Source organism: Harpia harpyja, chromosome 4 (assembly GCF_026419915.1).
Source record: "Harpia harpyja isolate bHarHar1 chromosome 4, bHarHar1 primary haplotype, whole genome shotgun sequence".
NCBI classification, from domain to species: Eukaryota; Metazoa; Chordata; class Aves; order Accipitriformes; family Accipitridae; genus Harpia; species Harpia harpyja.
In genome coordinates this window covers 44,806,805-44,824,745 of record NC_068943.1, presented here as the reverse complement: position 1 = coordinate 44,824,745, position 17,941 = coordinate 44,806,805, and the positions used below count along the sequence as shown (strand labels likewise).

The following is a 17,941-nucleotide window of genomic DNA, read 5'->3' as shown; positions in this document are numbered from 1 at the left end:
GCTGTGAGATGCCACTTTACCTGCTCAGATTGCACACAAATATTGCATGCTAACCCTCAAGGAAATGATTCAGAATTTAATTCTTGCCAATTACTTGCATGTTAGTGTAACAAAATAATTAGCAGTTTTTGCTCAAGCATCTGTTTTCATAAACTTAGTAAAAACAAATACCATCTCTTTTTTTGCTTGAGTTGTAGATGGATGAAATGATTCATAATAGTATGGTGTTTTCTTTTTTTCTTGCACTGCCATAAACTGTCATATTTTCTGTCATTTTATGGAAGTGGGGACTTTGAGAAGACAGCTCAGGGAACAAGCTCTGCAGCTAGAACCCCTGATTTGCAATTTTTCTAGTGTTTGTCAGCTAAAGGCATTGCAGGGACATGGTGGGAGCCTACCCTCTGGAGGGAGGGAGGGAGCTGGGGTGTGTTTACAGTTAAATCATCTTTTCTGTAGGATTAGCCAGTGGTTGTGCCTCAGAATCTGAGCCTTCCCCTGGCAAACGTGAAGTTGCTTATGTGCTACTGGAAAGAGGAATATGCAACTTTGGATTACTTAACGTTACACCAGGGTGGGGAGATGCACAGATACTACTGATAAGGTAAAACAGCCTCATTTTGTACTGCTGCAGCTTCTTTGTGTATCCATACATCTAGGTCCTGAGCCACCAATAATCTTAAATGTGATTGTGATCACACAGGAAGATGTTACTTTGCTGTTCTGATACAGCTTAGTTTTTCCTACACACAGGATCCTGTATAATTTTTCTTAAGACATACTGTATAAACCTTCTTAAAATCAGAAGGTGAGGAATTACAGTAGCACTCCAAAGGTATAACAAAACTGCAAAAGCAAGATGACTGGTAATCGTGATACACTAGTAAGGCAAGGGGACTTTCTGACAGCCCCTCTCTGTAGACACCAGTTAACTGACAAAGAGTGGTGAACAACAAAGCTTTTCAGTCTGTGTTTATAGAATCAAACAACCAAATAATATAGCTGCTTTAAAATAAACACAGTTTGAATGTGTAACGTATCTAGTAGAGAGCTGCTGAATGAAGCAGCCTACAGAAGAGCATCTGGGTGGTTTTATTTACGTTAATCCTGAGCACCTGTTGTTATCACACATGTATGAAATGACAAAACCCAGCATCCCTTGCTGTATAGCTGGCACCTTCTATAAACACTTTGAGCAGCTTTTATTGCTGAGACACAAATTAAAATGTAGTTGAATAAATAAGGGGAAGAGAGGAGAACTACTGTCAAAGAAGATTTATCGGTTTGAGTCCTGTATACCTTCTAGTCTACCCAGACCATATCATAGTATGGAGGAAGGGCTCTTGTGGAGCTGAGTAAATGGTAGAATCTATGTCAAGCAAAGTAGGTAAATTTCAATTGAGTTTAGACTCTATGAGTATGACATGGAGCTAAAAAACCTAAGCCCAAATGTCCAGGGAATTTTTGCAGAAAGGCTGGAGATAGTTACCTACCTCCTTTAGCTGGAGGTCAGTTCTGCAATCAGGGTGATTAATAGGATAAGTACTTCAACTAGGAGTAGCATATCTGGAGCAAGTGGTATCTGAAAAATGTCCAAGATGAAGTAATAAATTGGAACCAGTCCAACCAGAATACTAGAAATCAGTGAAAGGCTGAAACCTGGGGGGGAGTGTACTTTGCTGCCAAACACAGCTGTCTTCAGGGAGATGGCACACTACAATAGTAGCATACTTAGTGAGAGCGCTTGGAAAACAAGACATTAGGAAAACACTGTGTGACTGGGGATGCTTCTAGTCCCTCTCTAAATGGTTCAGTATTTTGCAGTCTGCAAAATAACTTGTTGCTCAGTGTCATAACTGAGTCTGTGCAATGCCTTTGGTAGTTAATGCAGTCTTCTGACCAGCTCAGGTCTGTTGGACATAACTTGGAAATTGTCCTTTCCCACATGATAGTCGTTCCTTCTTTTACTTTCAAGCACGTGACGTGGGGGTGAAAGAAAGCCTCTGGCCTAGAAATATCCCTGTCTCTTTTCAGGAACTCCATTTTCCTAGCATCTGGAGAATGTAATGGAGTGGAAGAAAAGAGAGTCATCCTTTATTTGGATAAAAGAATGAGAGACAGAGGTGCCACTAGTGAATAGATTTTTTTTTTTTTTTTTTTCCATCTATGAGTAGAAGATGACCTCCCTAGTGTGTAATGGTGCTATTGTTTGACTCCTAAGTAGGAAGACTGTTATTTTGGTATTCCTGTGCTGCTACAGGCATCGATGCTTTGAGGTACCCAAGCTAGCTCTATTTCTGCATAGCACAGTTACAACATAGAGCTTACCTCCTTAACATAGTCACTAAGACTACAAGGAGGGAAGAAGCAGTCCTGGGCTGCAGTTTGTACTGCTGGAATTTGATGCCAATCCAATGCTAGTTTCTTGTGAAGCATATAACCCAAAATGCTCCCAATGGTGCTGTGTCCTCTCTGCTAGGCAGTAGTCCTCCTGTATTCTATTTCTGGAATTCTTTTGCACATTCACTAAATCTGAAGCAGAGAATATAGAATATCTCTTTTCTTCTTCTCCAACTTTCCCTCTCCAGTTTAGAAAAGGGCATACCCTGATGGACTAGAGCACTCCTGATATATGAATGTCGTCAGGCAGAGAAGGGACTTGAGGTACCAATTTGTAATTCAAATTGGATAATTATTCAACACAATATGGTTGAATGCCCTGACCATCAAGCCTTTGTATGTAAGTTATTACCATTTTAGAAAAAAACTGCAGGTGTTTTGACCTTCCGTTGGGAGCTGGGCCTGTTATTATCAGTTAGATGTGCTCTAAGCAAATCTACTGTGTTGGGACCCTCTGGAGACTTGGAAGGACATTCAGTTTGCATGGTCCAAGGCAGCAGTAGTTTTATGTGCTCTCATAAGGAATGTTCAGACCCAAGAGCAGAGGAGTCTGATGAGGTTTTGGCTCCGATTCTGCTGTTACTTAATAGGTAAGGTCTGAATATTGGTTTTGAATGTTTTCTGTGAATGTATTCCCTTGGGGCGGGGCGGGGGGGGGGACTGCGCCTTGGCAATAACCTGCCCACCTCAAAGAGGTTATGCAAAGTTAGTCGTTGCGGAAAATGTCTTGACAAACACAGACCTTGCTGATAAGTACTGTATGATGGATGTGTTCTGAATGCTGGGTAAATACTTGAAAGGTGGTCCCAAATAAGAGAAGTTTTCTAGTCTGGGATAATTCTTGAATTGCAATAGGTACTATTTCTGTTTTGTTCAGAGTGCTAAACCATGTCTGTCTTTTCTGAAAGAAACGTTTGTTTTTGTGGTCCTTTGTAGGCGTAACCTGACAAAGTTATCCCTGATATTCAGCCATATGCTGGCAGAACTTAAAGGTATTTTCCCAAGTGGCCTTTTCCAGGGAGACACGTTCCGGATCACCAAGGCAGATGCTGCAGAATTTTGGAGAAAGGCTTTTGGTGAAAAGTAAGTTTCTAACTGTGCTTAAAAATAGAGATGTGGGAACAAACTGCACACAGCACTGTGTATTTTTAAAAATTCTGTTTTGTGAATGATGGGAGAGACCTACTAGTCATTTGGTCCACTCTCTGGGGTGAGGTACAAGTTTGTTCCTTCATTATATTTCCCAGTTCTTTGTCCTGTCTTGTTTTAAATGTGTCAAGTGATGGGTCTTGCCCTAGGAGACTCTTGTATTGTCACAGAGTTTCCCTTGATTATTCAGCTTAAATTTTCCTCTCCTTAATTTAATTCCTTAACTTGTAAGAAAGCTCCATGAACTATGCAAAAAAACCTGCTTTCTTCTTCCACAGGTTACCGTGCCCCCAATATTACTTGTCCTTTAGCTAAGCCATTATATTAAATTCTTTTCATCTTCCCTCCAATTAGTCTTTCCAATCACTTAGTCACCTTTCTTCTGGCTTCTCTGAACTTTCGTCAGTTTGCATAATGGCTTTGTTAAGATAGAATAAAGGAGAAAGTGAAGTGCAATGTATATTTTCGTGCAAACTGTTGAAACGTCAGTTTTAATTTTTGTATCGAATAAAATGCTGACTAAATGAACTGTAGAGGTGTCCACAGCAACGTTTGAGGATGAAAGTTAATGGAATTGGGTACTGTTTTCTAACTAAGGTAACTAAGGTACTTCACATAAAGAGTTTAATTGGTAGCTGTCAGAACAAAAAGCAATAATATATTTACTCATGAATAACACAGTTGTCTGAAGCTAAGCATGTTCTTTCTATGTTTCTATTCCGCTTGATATTTTAAAAGAAGGAAAATATTCCTTTAAACAGGAGCCTCTGTTCTGGCTCCTGATTATCTTACTTCTCCAGTTAATCGCTCTTTAGAGAATTGTTGCAGCTTTTTTTTTTTTTTTAACTATCTAGACCTCTACTAAAAGACTTACTGTTAACTCCTCTACCAGCTGCAACTTTATGAAATTCTTATCAAGTGATAGTGTTGTATACAGCGCAGGGTACATACAAGCGTTAACATGATAGGACTGCAGAAGAAGGGAAAGGAGAAAGCAGAGCTGGACTTCAGATTCCAAAATTTTGCATATGCAGAGAAAATTGAAGTTCATTTGGCTGCTAACTTGCTGCAGTACCAAGAAATCCTGTGCTTGCATAACATGAATAAATCTCTTGTGGCTAATTTTGATTTTGATTTTTGATTTTCTTCTCTTCCATTATCATGAGGTGCATACTCGCAAAAAAAATATGTAAGGTGCTGGTCTTCAGCATATCACATTTACAGATGGCTTGGTTTTCCCCAGGACTATCGTTCCTTGGAAGAGCTTCCGTCAGGCCCTGCATGAAGTGCATCCAATCAGTTCAGGGCTGGAAGCCATGGCCCTGAAGTCAACGATTGACTTGACGTGCAATGACTACATTTCAGTATTTGAATTTGATATCTTCACACGACTTTTTCAGGTAAGAATTGAGGAACATGAATCACTTGAAATGTGTCTCAGTGCTTCAGGTTAGACTCTTTTCCCAGGACAAACTGTATTTTACACACTAAAATGACATTACTTAGGCTGTAAGGGATTTGGTCATCTTGCCCTTCATCCCCTAAACAGCTCTAGTAATACTTAGGACCCTATATTGCAGTAAAAGTGTGTGATACTTCTGGTTTTAGAAAAAAAAATTGTCTAAATATATACTGCAACTCTAAGGCACATTCACTATCCTCCCATGAATCAGTTTTTCCCTTTCAAAGGTCACTTTTAGACTGAAGTTCTGATAGAACCAGGAAATGTGAAGCTTAGTTTTATCAATCTGTCTTTCCTTGTCCTTTCTTTCTTGTCAGATTTGTTTTCCATGGGGGGTTTGCTCAGAATGGAGCACAAGCATGGAAATTTGGGCTTCCTAGCTTTTGAACTGACACAGCCAGGATGTTGTGGACATGTCTGTGTTCTGTGCATGAGAAATATCTGTATTACTGAAGTGATATTAATAGTAGGTAAAATTCCAACCCACAGTCTTTAATAGTGCTAAACTCAAAAACACAGCTTCTGATGGTGCAATTGGGTATTTACAAGAACAAACACTTACTTCTTTGGCTCTGACTTGCCTTTTCCCATGTGATAGGGTGGGTTGTAATTAAGATATGCCTAGATGAAAAATTCCCATGTTTGGTGTTGCAATGTAGCTGATCTCATTCAGTACTTTTTCCAACTATAGTACATAAAGAGCAAGTTAAGAGTTGCTGCAGTTTCTAAGAGATGCACAGTTCTTAGGGAGAGATAATACCTTCTTTTAGACAAGTTGAGAAATCTGGGAAAAACGGATGAGATTTAGACACCTAAGCCCTTCTCAGGATTGAGAGCTTTCAAATGGTTGTTATGACTTTTTGTACATCGTTTTAAGGAATATTTAACATGCATGTGCTGGTTTATTTATTCAAATCTTAGACTAGCCACTAATCCTTGCCACACCCAAGTGAGGTTAGTTGGTTAAGGAATAGTCACAAGCATCTTACACACAGTGAAACTGAGACAGAGAGGGGAGGTCACTTTCCTGAGGCCGTATAGGAAGTCGGTGTTAAGAGATCAGACTAGTCATGGTTTTTGGTCCTGTGCATAATCTTTTTAAACTCCTGTCTTTATCCCTGTCTCAGGAATGAGTCATTTTCTCTGCAGAAGCAGCACAAATTGGTAGCTGTTCTTGAGCTGTCTTTTTGTGACCTCACTGACTTCTCCCTTGGCATTTATTAAAGGAGTTTTGATTAAGGTCTGTCTTACGTGATGTTTTTATCACTGACAAGAGAGAAACTCAAATGCTAAGGCTGCTGCATGAGAATGTAGGTTTTAGTTCCTCTACTGGATTTATGCTGGGATAAGAAACCTGCTTCTTTAACTGAAGGACTGATCCCTTTGATTAAGGAATATTGTATGTGTTGATACTTTTTAGAAGTGCATGGTTAATGTGTTTCTTTGTTGTTTCTATAGCCATGGTCCTCTCTGCTCAGGAACTGGAATAGCCTAGCGGTGACTCATCCTGGTTATATGGCATTCCTAACGTATGATGAGGTGAAAGCCCGGCTTCAGAAATTCATTCACAAACCTGGCAGGTTAGTGCTTGGCAGCACTGGCTTTTTTATCATTCTTGCTAACATTGCTGATTACTGTGCTGACTGAGGAGATTGGTTTTATTTTGTCTTTGTCCTCCTTCCTCAGAAATTTAAACTGTGAAAAACCCTAGCTTGCCCTGTATTTGGAGATTATCCTCTGTGTGGTGACTTACCTCCTGCCCACCCCCACAATTGTCACAACAGCTCCCTCAGGCCTGAGCACAGAGGCAGACACTGCCAGAGTAAGCCTAAACGGTGGGCTGTTTAGGACCATGAATAAGGGAATGTGTCTGTAGGTCCCATAATTTTATGGTGTATATGCATAAAACCAGGAGAGCTGAGCAGATTGCAGCCCCCAGAAGCAGTGTGTACGTTTGAAGCCAACTTGAGACAGACAAGGCAGCTGACCAGTATTTGCTCTGGCAGAAAGCAGTGTGGCAGGCAGAGCAGGCTGGCTGCAAGGTAATGCTGCAGCCTGGGTGGACGTCAGAGTCTCTGGGGGCAACACGTGCTTCTGTGGGCGTTATGGACCTGAGCAGTTTTGGGCTACCTGATGTCCTGGGTAGAACTTGGCCCAATGCAACAGGGCTAACGGATTTTTCTTTATGCAGGAAGGGCCAAGTGTTCATTTCTGGAGGTTGTTGTTATGCTGTTAGTTCTGTGCTGGTTTTAAAAATGGAAACCTTGTGTAGTCTGTTGGTTCTGTTGTTTGTTGGTTTTTTTTAAAGTTAATTTGAAACAAGTGATTTTAATGATGCTGACTTTTCTTGCTCTGGATTCTGGGTTTAATTTCACCTGGAGGCCAGTGCTTGAATGCTTTTCTCACTTAGTACCAGATTGCAAGGTTCTCCTTTGATCTGCCTGGGGGTAAATTAAGGAAAGCTGGTATAAATCATCAAGTTATTCCTACTATTTTTTATTTGCTGACTTGCGATAGCCAGACAAAGACTGCCTAGTGGGCATTTAATCTTTTCTGTCTGTTCCAGTCCAAACTGAAGTTGCTTTTCCTTTGTGTGTTTTTAGTTATATTTTCCGATTGAGTTGTACACGACTCGGTCAGTGGGCCATTGGCTATGTCACTGCAGATGGGAATATTCTTCAGACAATCCCCCACAACAAACCTCTTTTTCAAGCACTGATTGATGGCTTCAGGGAAGGCTTGTAAGTAACTTTATCAAAATGAAGTTTTTTGCCCTTTTGCCCTTTTTCACTGTGAGTTTGTTTTATAAAACTTAATCCTGTGGTGAGGTCTTAAAGTCAGTTGAATGGTAAAACATACCCTCTGGGTTCATCACACATTATCTACTTCACAGGAGAGGCAGCATGTTGCAGAGGTCAAGCAATCACTGTTGACATCACTGAGCCCCTTTTGGACATGTCTCAGCTCTTCCTTTTTATTTAGACCTTGATTCAGCAAAACAGTTCAGTCGTGTGAATAGTCCCATTGATGTCAGTGGAATAATTCATATGCTTAACTGTTTTGGCACTTGAGAATGCTCAGACAGCTATCTTTGCACTGGAGAGCTGTACTGTCCCTTGCAATAGCAAACGATAAGTGTGTGTCAGTGTTTCCCTTGTCATAGATTCTTTTCCAGTCCAGTCCTTAATTTGAGCCACGGCAACTGCTTATGGCATCAGTTTTCTTACTCTGGATATTACAGTTTCACTATAGGATGATTTAAGAAGAGTAGTCTGGGGCCATAACATCCTGTTTAAAATAAAAATTGATGCCAGGAAGGAAGACAAGCTTCTTTTTATTTTTAAGAATGACATGTTTGGGTTTTGTCCGACAGTAAAATTCTTCCAAAACTTCTTTTGAATTCAGAATACCTTCAATTCCCACCCCTCGCTTCTCACCCTCATTCTTTCTTTCCTCCACCGTCCCTAAAAGAAACATTATATTTGTGTTCACACGCGTGTGCCTCTGTGTGTGTATGCGTGTGTGTATATGCACATATAGAGAGAAAGATCTTTTTTTTCCCCAACTGCTTACAGTTATTTATTTCCTGATGGCCGGAATCAGAATCCTGACTTGACTGGCCTGTGTGAGCCCACACCTCAGGACCACATTAAAGTTACACAGGTGAGCAAAGTGTTCTATCCCATGAAATTCAGTTGCTTTCTTCCTAATTTCTAGCCTCCTCAGCTGTTTATACAATTCTGTCATACTTGGTATCCCCCAGGCTTGTTTTTAAGGCTGATGTATTGTATTTTACAGGACTTGCAGAAATCTTTGAGTGGTAGGAATGGGCAGAGGAGATTGCAAAGGTTAGGTAAAGCTTTATGCAGGGCTGACAGATTTTTAAGATTTTTTTTTTTTTTTTAAGAATGTTCTGCCTAATATTGTTTCTCTTGTGCCATCCAGCATGTCTTGAGCCCTGATTTTCTAGGCTGTTCTTGGGACACCTAAACGAAAATCTGGGATAACTTGAAGCGCGCTTTTTTCAGAGCTTGATGGATGTATCTAATACATAAAATTGTAGTGAAATCTTTGCAGACTTCTGTTCTTCTTTGCACTGTGTTCTTGTGTTTGGAATTTTTTTTTTTTCCTGCAAATCTTGTGTTGGGTTTCTTGTAGCTATGACTAATCATGCTTGTTATTTGACAGTATCAACCATGTCTGTCTATCTTTCCCCAAGGAACAATATGAATTGTATTGCGAGATGGGCTCCACATTTCAGCTGTGTAAAATATGTGCTGAAAACGACAAGGATGTGAAGATCGAACCATGTGGCCATCTGATGTGCACGTCCTGTCTCACTGCATGGCAGGTGAGGCGTTGCCTCTTGTTAATCTATCTGAGTGAAGCTAGTTGCTCTTTTACAGAAGTGGTATATTCTCTTCTCAAAACTGTTCAGTTTCCTTCAGGTATGGAGATAAGATAGCATAACTAAGGACATAAGCTCATAGTTCAGTAATATCAGTGCATCTGTGCCAGCTTCACCAGCACAGGGAGAAGCTGGTTAGATGCCTGATCTCTTAATATAGGAATAGGCAGGAGTGTGAGGACTTGCTAAAAAGCTGTTTTTCTACTTCAGAGGGAAAATAGTCCTCATAATTGTAGCACAGTTTGCCTTTGTCTTCCTCTCAGTTGAAAGGTACCTGCCAAAAAGCATGTTTAAATCTCTTTGTATATTAACTATGTGTTGAATTTCTGCATCGTAGTGGCTGTTGTAACAGATTTCTTCTCTTCCCTGAAGGAGTCAGAAGGCCAGGGTTGTCCTTTTTGCCGCTGTGAAATCAAAGGCACGGAGCCAATTGTAGTAGACCCGTTTGACCCCAGAGGAGGGGGAGGATTATCACGGCAAGGGGCAGAAGGAACTCCCTCACCCAATTATGACGATGATGATGATGACAGAGCTGATGATTCCCTCTTCATGATGAAAGAACTCGCTGGTACCAAAGTAAGGTCACCAGAGTGTGTGCTAGTACATGTGGCAGCATGTACAAAGACTGCATGTTCTCTCTCAGTTTTTTGTGATCTTGAGTGATTTGTGTGTGTGAGGGTTGCCAGACTTTATAACAGGAAAGATTTTACTCAGTATGGAAAATGTGGATTTAGGTTCAGTTTTGTCAGTTCAGTTTACGCTGTCAGTTCTATTAAGCAATGGTGATCACACTTTGAAATCTTTGATCTTTTGTGGGTTGTCTTGAAAGGATCCTTAGGGTGAAAAGGCTGGCTTGACCTATTGGAATGTAAGATCTAGGTTTATAACACTTCTCTGCATGCTTAGCAATGCTGCTTTTGATTTATTAGCCATAGTTCACCCATATCAGCAAAAATTCATCCATTTTCCCCAGTGATGAATACAACCAACCAGATATGGTCTTCCCAAGGTCCTGATGACTAATTGGGTAGAGGGCAGGCTATTTTGCTGAGGAAGTCAGTTTGACTGTCATCTTTTTATATGGTGTCTGATAAATTTGTATAATAAAGGTGTGATAACTCTCTGCCGTTAGTGCTACTTCCTGCCCAGAGATGTGTACAAGACAGGGATTCTTTATAGATGTTTTTTCTAAAAGCTTGTTGCTGCTCTTGCACATCTGCACTTAGAATTGTTTTACTGCATAGGGAAGTGGGTTTGAATTTGACTCATTTTTAATAGTTGAATTCACTAAAATAAGCTGCCTTTCCTGGTCGGAAGGAATCCTCTATACTGATTTGCCTATGATCATATTTCTCTTCAGCTTCCACCCTGTGAAACAGTGTACTAAACAGTAAACCGTATTCCTGGAGGTAGTTTTTGTATACATAGCTTGGGGAAGCAAAGCAATTTCCTCAGCATGACATCCTGTTGTGGTTTGCAGTAGGCTAGTACTCTGTATTAGTTGACATTAGTGAGTTCAAAACTGTGTAAAGCTTTTCAAAGTTAGAAAGCACTACCCTTGCTTGTAAAAGAAACTTCATGAAAAAGAGAAAAACAGGCGCTGTTCTGATTTGTGAGGTGGAAAAACAGCTTTCCAGGGACAAAAATGGAGGTGTTGGTGTACACTGGTGATTGCTGTAACACCCATGACACTGTAGTCAAAGTAGTTTGCACAGTGGTGCCTGCAGTGATAAGTAGGTTTTGCAGCAGATTATGCCCTCTTGCGTTGAAAAGAAATGAAGCTTTCTTCGGCTCAGGGCCCAGTAAGGCAGGCTTGTTACTCCAGCAAAACAGCTTGTCTTTTATTGTGCCATTGCTAAGTGTGCATTTTTAGTTGTGTGCCACAGCTAAGCTCATTGGTGACCTTCAAGGCTTGCTGCAAGTAAGTGCAGTTGAGCTGTGAAATTGCCTTCATTTACTGGTGTATGTTTGTTACTAATATAGTCATTTGTTACCAATAGTGATATTGAAGCCCCTACAAGTCACAGAGCATGAAAGCCTCTCTAGAGAAAAGGAGTTCTGCTGGATTTTGTCATTTGTTGATTTTCCTATTCTTTTCTTTTTCAGGTCGAGCGTCCTCCTTCTCCGTTCTCAGTAGCTCCACAGGCCACCCTTCCTCCCGTGCCACCACGACTGGATCTTTTGCAGCAGCGAGTGTCCAATCCGCCTGGGGCTTCCAGTCCTGGGACCACTTCAAAGGTCAAACACACTGTTTGCCCTTTCAGCTATGATTTTGATGGGGCAGGCAGTAAGAGCAGCGTTGTGGTGAACACTACGTGTTCTCTGTGATATCCCTAAGTACTTTCACACAAGGCTTGTTTTCTTCCTTTTCTGTAGTCCTCTTAGGCCGCTTTCCTTTCATTCCCTAAGAGGGCCCAGTCTGTCCTGAAAGCAAATGCTTCTTTCTGGAATCTGTGGTAGGAGTGTCCCTTTTTGCTGTTTAAAGGGCCTGTCTTCTCTTCACATTCATCCATGCAATTGCTAGAAAGAAGCTGGTCCTATGCTGAAGTACTTGCTCACTTAGGGTGACTGGTGTCCTCCTGTTGAGCTACGAAGTTATTGTTATTACCAATATCTTCACTGGTTTTTCAACCTCAGCCACTGCTGCCTGTGCCCTTTGGAGCCACATTTATGGGCTTGTGTTTAGTTCTAGCTAGGAGGCTAGATGTGGGAAGGTGTCATATTCCTGTCCCAACTTTTCTTTTCTAAACAAATTTTTCCATCAAGCATTCTTTTTTCAGATAGAAAACTAAGGAAGGAATGAAATATGTGTGACTGGGAGAGATTAACTGGTTTTCTGATTGGCTAGCAGAAGGCAGTAGTGTGATCTCAGTGGTGTTTGGTCATTGTTGAGATATGGCAGTGGTTCTTCAGCTGGTTTGGATGAAGTAATGAAATAATGCTTGAAAGTTCAGGCAGAAGAAAATATCCATTTCTATGAATATTTATTGCTGACTGATGAATGGTAACTTGTATAAATAACCCACAACTGAATCTTTTTCTTGAATGATGGGTATCCTTTGTTTGGAATCCAATCTAATGCTGCTGTAAGCTTTTTTTTTTCCTTCAAGAAAAACAATCTGGGGTGTTTAGTGCCTGGCTGTAGCTGCACGTAGTTACTGTGTTATCTCTTCAGGCTAGTAGAGAAGGTGTCTTTGGAGGGTTAACATATGGAGATGATCTCTACATCCTTTGAGATAATTTCGTGTAAAAATAGATAAAACAAAAACCAAAACTCACCCTGCTGCCACCTGCCTTCCTCCTTTTTACATTTTGTGGCTAGACTACCTTTGTTAAGCGATATTTTACGTTCTTCTGCCTTCCAGGCTGCACCTGGTACTCTTCACAAGGATAAACCTTTGCCGATCCCACCCACGCTCAGAGATCTCCCACCGCCACCACCTCCGGACAGGCCACATTCTATTGGGACTGAAGGTCGACCTCAGAGACGTCCCCTGCCCTGCACGCCAGGAGACTGTCCTTTGAGAGACAAACCACCCCCTGTGCCCTCCAACCGTCAGGCGGACCTGTGGCCATCCAGGCCAATTCCAAAAGCCCCATCTGTAGCTCTCAGCCCAGGTGACCCTTGGGCTGGGAGAGAACTGTCAAACAGGCACTCGCTGCCCTTTTCCTTGCCCTCTCAGATGGACTCCAGGGCTGACAGCCATCGGCTTGGGAGCACGCTCAGCCTGGACAACCCAGTGGTGAGTAGGCCTATTGGAGGTGAAGGTAGTCTGTCAGGAATTAAGTCTTCCAAGGTGCCCTCTTCTAATGGTTTACATCTGAATAGGGCAATCTTGTGCCAAGGGGGAGATGGAAAGGAACTGGTGAGTGCCCAGCAAGGGAGAATAATGAGAGGACTTCTTAGGGAAGTGCTTTCGTGCCTCTTGGGAACAAGGCTGAGATCCCAGTTTGAGCAGTCATGAGCCACAAAAATTTCATGATCACTGTTCACCTTTCAGTTTTGAAAAACAGAATGTTTTGTATTGGGAGCTGGTATGCTGAAAAAGTGTAATTTATTCCTCTCAGTTTTCAGTCCTGTAAACCCTACACACAGTAGCTATGATTAGTTTAACACAGTAAAATATGAGTTAAATTTGGGTCTGTTACTATTACCAGTGTCATGCTGTGTAACTTAGTAGTCCAACATATTGTTCTCTGAAAGAAATCCCAGGCAGTTTTGCTTTCTTTGATTCCATTCCCCTAATTTTTCCTTTTAAAACCTCCAGCTTTCTAAAATTGAAAGCAAGTACGTTTTTAGCCAGGTTGTCTAAGAAAATGACACTTGCACAGTTGTCATTCTGTCTCCGTATGTGTGTACTTGTCTATATCCTTTTCCTCTTGTTCTCTATTTTGGCTTTTTGGCCTATTTCAGCTGAATTTGCCAAAGCCATTGGAGTCTCAAAAGATAGGAAGTTCCTGCAGGTTTTGTGTAAACAGGCAGTTGGCTACAGGAGAAAAACCCTGCTTGTGCCCTCACTGAGGGAAAACTGTCACAGAACTATTGGATTTCTAAGATGTCAGTAAATGCTTAGGAATAAATGAAGATGCTTCATTCCCCCAGAGGGTGTGTTGAATGACTGGCTGACAGCTTTGCAACTACACTGGTATATGTGGTGTTTCTGATTCCTGGTTTGGAATTTTTTCTTTCAGAGCTTGAACAGTGGTCCAACAACAACCTCAGAGTGTGAACACCCCAAAATTAAACCCTCCTCATCTGCCAATGCGATCTACTCCTTAGCTGCCAGGTCTGTTGTTTTCTAGCAAAAGTGCTCTTTTCTAACTTAGAGAATAGTAATTGTAGGGCTCTCTCCATGCTGGTGCCAGGGACAGAATTTGGCATAACTCTGTCAGCCTTAGTTTCAATCTCTGACAGATTCAAAATAAACAATCTAGAGAAAGTAGATGTAATCAGCATCCCAATACACAATCTAGAGAAATTAGATTAATTAGCATCCCAAAGATCTGCAGATAGTGCTGGTAGTTACCCTTGGCTGTGGCAATAGGAAACAGGCTACAGTTGCCACTAGCTCTTTTATGAAGTCACTTCTGAGTTGGTCTTTATGTGAAGTAGGTGATGTATAATGTGTACGGTATTGTCAGCTTCATTTTGCATAATGACTTTGTGCCAGCGTGACCTTGCATCTGGGCTGCTGAGAATCCTGAGAGCCAGGTTATTTCTTTAGACAGAATCACTATAAGATGGCTGCTTGCTACTTCCACTGTGGATTTTAAAGGCCACTTTGATATTAATTAGATTTGGCTTAGATGTTTTTGTGATGTTTATATCTTGTTTCTTCTGCCTCCAGACCACTGCCTGTACCAAAACTGCCTCCTGGTGAACAGTCTGAAAGCGATGAAGACACTGAATACATGTCGCCATCCTCTCTGCCTGTGGTGCCTCCAGGTCCTGCTGTACAAAAAACAGAGATCAAAATGCCTTTGGAAATGACTCAGAGTTTACGGTGAGATTCTGTTTGTACGTACTGTGCTTCTTCCTCACAGCTCTGGGAAAGCATATTTGTTTATTAGGGTGGAGATTTTGCTTGCTGGGTTTGCTGAATTCCCCCAGTGATATTCACCAGATCTAGGCTAGCATAGCTAACTGTAAATGAAATGTGACTACTGCTCTTTCACAGAATCCTTTTCAAGTATTAAAGGAGTTAGATAACCACTCCCCCCTCTTTCTGCCAGTAACGTTTTGAGAGCAGCAGCAACTGAAATTCAAAATTCTATTAAAAGGTTGTGTTCTGGTGGTATCAATTAAATTCTTTTAAGCTGATATGCTGTACTGCAATATACATTACTAAAGCGTTTTCTGGAACATATATTCTTTCACAGAACAGTGGTGATTTCACTTTGAAGCGGGGATCTGTGCAGAGTCTCAGTCACAGAGACTAGGTGGTGGTGGTTGACCACTGTCACTTGTCTGAAGGGAAATATGTGTTCTCTCCCTCAGCGTTTTAGACTGCAACCAGCAGACGGATGCCTGTATGTATGAAGCAATGTACAACATTCACTCCCAAGCGGCATCCTCTGCTTTCGAGACTGTCAACACTTCTGGTGAGTGGGTGTGCTAAAAAAACAACTGAGAAACAGGTACAATGAACTGGTCCCAGTCCCAGCTGGAACAGCATTTTAGGCTAAATTAGATGTTACTTCCTTTCACTGTTAAAATAGCTAGGATGTATGTGGAAGCATCTGGGTATGTATACTGTGTACTGCAGACTGCACGTGGGGATGTTGTTGAGAACCCTGGATGGAATAGCACTGTAAAAATACTCAATAGTTGCTAAAAAAATTGCTGTTTTGAAGATTTTTTTTTTTTCTTTTTTTTTTCTTTCCTGGGCAGCAGTTGTCAGCCCACATCTATCTAAGTATTTTTAACGTAATACTACCTTCTGGAAAGAACTTCCATTGAATGCAGGGTTTTGGCAGCAAAACCTTAGTTCTGTGTCCTGTCAATGTTTGTGGACTACAGGGGAACAGAGTCTGCCTTGGGAGACAGAGGCTCTGTTCAGTCCCAGAGTTCTGTTTAGTCCCAGCGCTCAGAATGTGCCTCTTATTCTAGATGAAGGGGATCAGGCAGCAGCCACTGCCAGCAATGGCCCTGAAGAGTCAGAAAATGAAGATGATGGCTATGATATCCCCAAACCACCACTACCAGTTGCCATTGCTCGTCGCACACTGTCTGATATCTCCAATGCCACACCTGCCTTCAGCCGAATGTCTTTGGAAAATGACCCTCTAACAGGTTAGAGAACACCTGAACTCTTCATGTTGTAGTGGGTACTAATGGCTTGCTATGCATGTTTGAAACTTAGGTCACTCACTCAAGGTTTTTTATGTAAGCTGTAAAATCAGGTTTACAAGGCAGAATTACACTGTTTCTTAGGTGTCCGGTTTGGTTTACAACTTGGAATGCACTGCCTTGGTCATTTAATCACTGAGCTAGCAAATCACATTTAAAATCACAGTTAGGAAAACCTTTCCTCAGCTTAAAGGATACTCCTTAAGCCACTGTTTCCTACAGGGCATGCCTTTTGTACCAGGGCGTACCAGGGCATGAAACAGAACTTCAGAATGTTACTGTTTATCAGTGTTCCAAGTAAAAGATGACATGACTGACCTTGCACAGCTTCTGTCTGGCTCGGTCTTGGCTGCAGTTATTGCCAGCAGATGGCACAAGTGTACTGTTTGATGCTGTCAGTTCCTTTGAGCAGGGACCTAGTGGCTCAACAAGGTCAGCTTTTTGTCCCTGGGGAGTAGAGGACATCTTATCCTCCTGGCTGCAAGGCACATTCTCTGAGGGAGAAACTAAAGCCTCACCTCTCCAAGGGCCTTTCTGTATAATGCTTGACTTATTCCCTGCAACTGCCCAGCAGCTCTAAAGGAAGCTCTGAAACTCTTCTTGTTGGGGACTTTCAGCATGTCTGAACACCCTGGTGATTTGCCAAGTAAGAGGAATGAGTTTCTTGTTCCTTCTGGAGGCAGACAGGAGGCAGAGCCTCCTATAGCCAGGACCACTTGCCCCAGTGAGTATTCTGTTCACCTGCTTCACCACTTCCCCTTCCCTGAGCTTGCCCTTCTTCAGGGCTGACAAGAATTTACTAGAGCAGAGAAGTTTATTAGCTTTTGCCACTCCTCCCTGCTGCCTGCTGTACTTTTTCAGTCTGTCACTGTGTCCGCAGGATGTGGTTGACCAGGGGTAAGAAGGGTTAGAGAGAGCTCACATCCTGCTTGCTCCCAGATGAAGTACTGAGCTTCATCACTGACCATTCTTTGTTTCTACAGCCCTGAAATAACAGTGCTGTTGTCCTGCTTTGTAGTGTTAGGAGATCCGCTAATGAAAAATGCTGTGGAAATGCTGATTGTCACTGCTCTGGGAAGCATATGCAGTTTTCTGAAACATTGGATATTAGCTACTGCTGAAGCATGGTGTTAAGCAAGCCTGACTAGTATGGGATGCATTTTGGCAGATTTGTGTTCTCATGCATTGTGCCCTACAGTTTAGTTTCTTAATCATTTACCAAAAAAAAACTGTGCTAGTAGTTGCCCTTTCAAATTGACCCATGGTCTCTGAAATTTGATCCAGTTCAAGCCGAAACAGCTTTTTCAAAAGACAATTAGGGGGAGAGAAGTGGGTAGTCCTTTTTCTCAAATGTACAAAAAGCCTTTTATGTATAAGAAGCTTGTACTTTGAAGATGAGGGAGTTGAACTGCATTGTGGTTGGTGAGGAAGCTTCAATGAATTTGTTTCCTGAAGAGCCTTCTCTATCTTATTGCTTTTGGTACAAGTTTTTCAGAAAGGCTCCACAATGACTGCTTCTTTTCTGACCAGTGCTGCAGTGTCCACTCTTAAAAAGTGATTGTTTGGACATTCTTAGTCTTACAGAATTGTCTGTACACCAGTTCTACTGCTAGAAAACTCTATCTTGAGTGCCTTGAGGAGTTTCTCCAGAAGACAAATAAAACTTTCTTTAAGG

General features: G+C 41.6%; 1 protein-coding gene across 4 annotated transcripts in view; it reads left to right on the top strand.

Annotated features, from left to right (window-relative positions):
* The window catches only part of CBL (Cbl proto-oncogene), a 45,479-nt gene that overhangs the window by 21,932 nt on the left and 5,606 nt on the right, over window positions 1–17,941 (top strand). For 2 of the 4 annotated variants that reach the window (XM_052786541.1, XM_052786543.1), the window contains 13 exons: window positions 3,334–3,480; window positions 4,790–4,946; window positions 6,467–6,588; window positions 7,612–7,749; window positions 8,584–8,671; window positions 9,228–9,359; window positions 9,789–9,992; window positions 11,523–11,654; window positions 12,782–13,159; window positions 14,109–14,203; window positions 14,765–14,920; window positions 15,415–15,518; window positions 16,027–16,209. In XM_052786541.1, coding sequence (XP_052642501.1) covers window positions 3,334–3,480; window positions 4,790–4,946; window positions 6,467–6,588; window positions 7,612–7,749; window positions 8,584–8,671; window positions 9,228–9,359; window positions 9,789–9,992; window positions 11,523–11,654; window positions 12,782–13,159; window positions 14,109–14,203; window positions 14,765–14,920; window positions 15,415–15,518; window positions 16,027–16,209 — 2,036 coding nt within the window. Of the gene's footprint in view, window positions 1–2,865; window positions 2,988–3,333; window positions 3,481–4,789; window positions 4,947–6,466; window positions 6,589–7,611; window positions 7,750–8,583; window positions 8,672–9,227; window positions 9,360–9,788; window positions 9,993–11,522; window positions 11,655–12,781; window positions 13,160–14,108; window positions 14,204–14,764; window positions 14,921–15,414; window positions 15,519–16,026; window positions 16,210–16,883; window positions 16,991–17,941 lie in introns of those variants that run through there. The other 2 variants (XM_052786542.1, XM_052786545.1) reach the window with 2 other exon arrangements.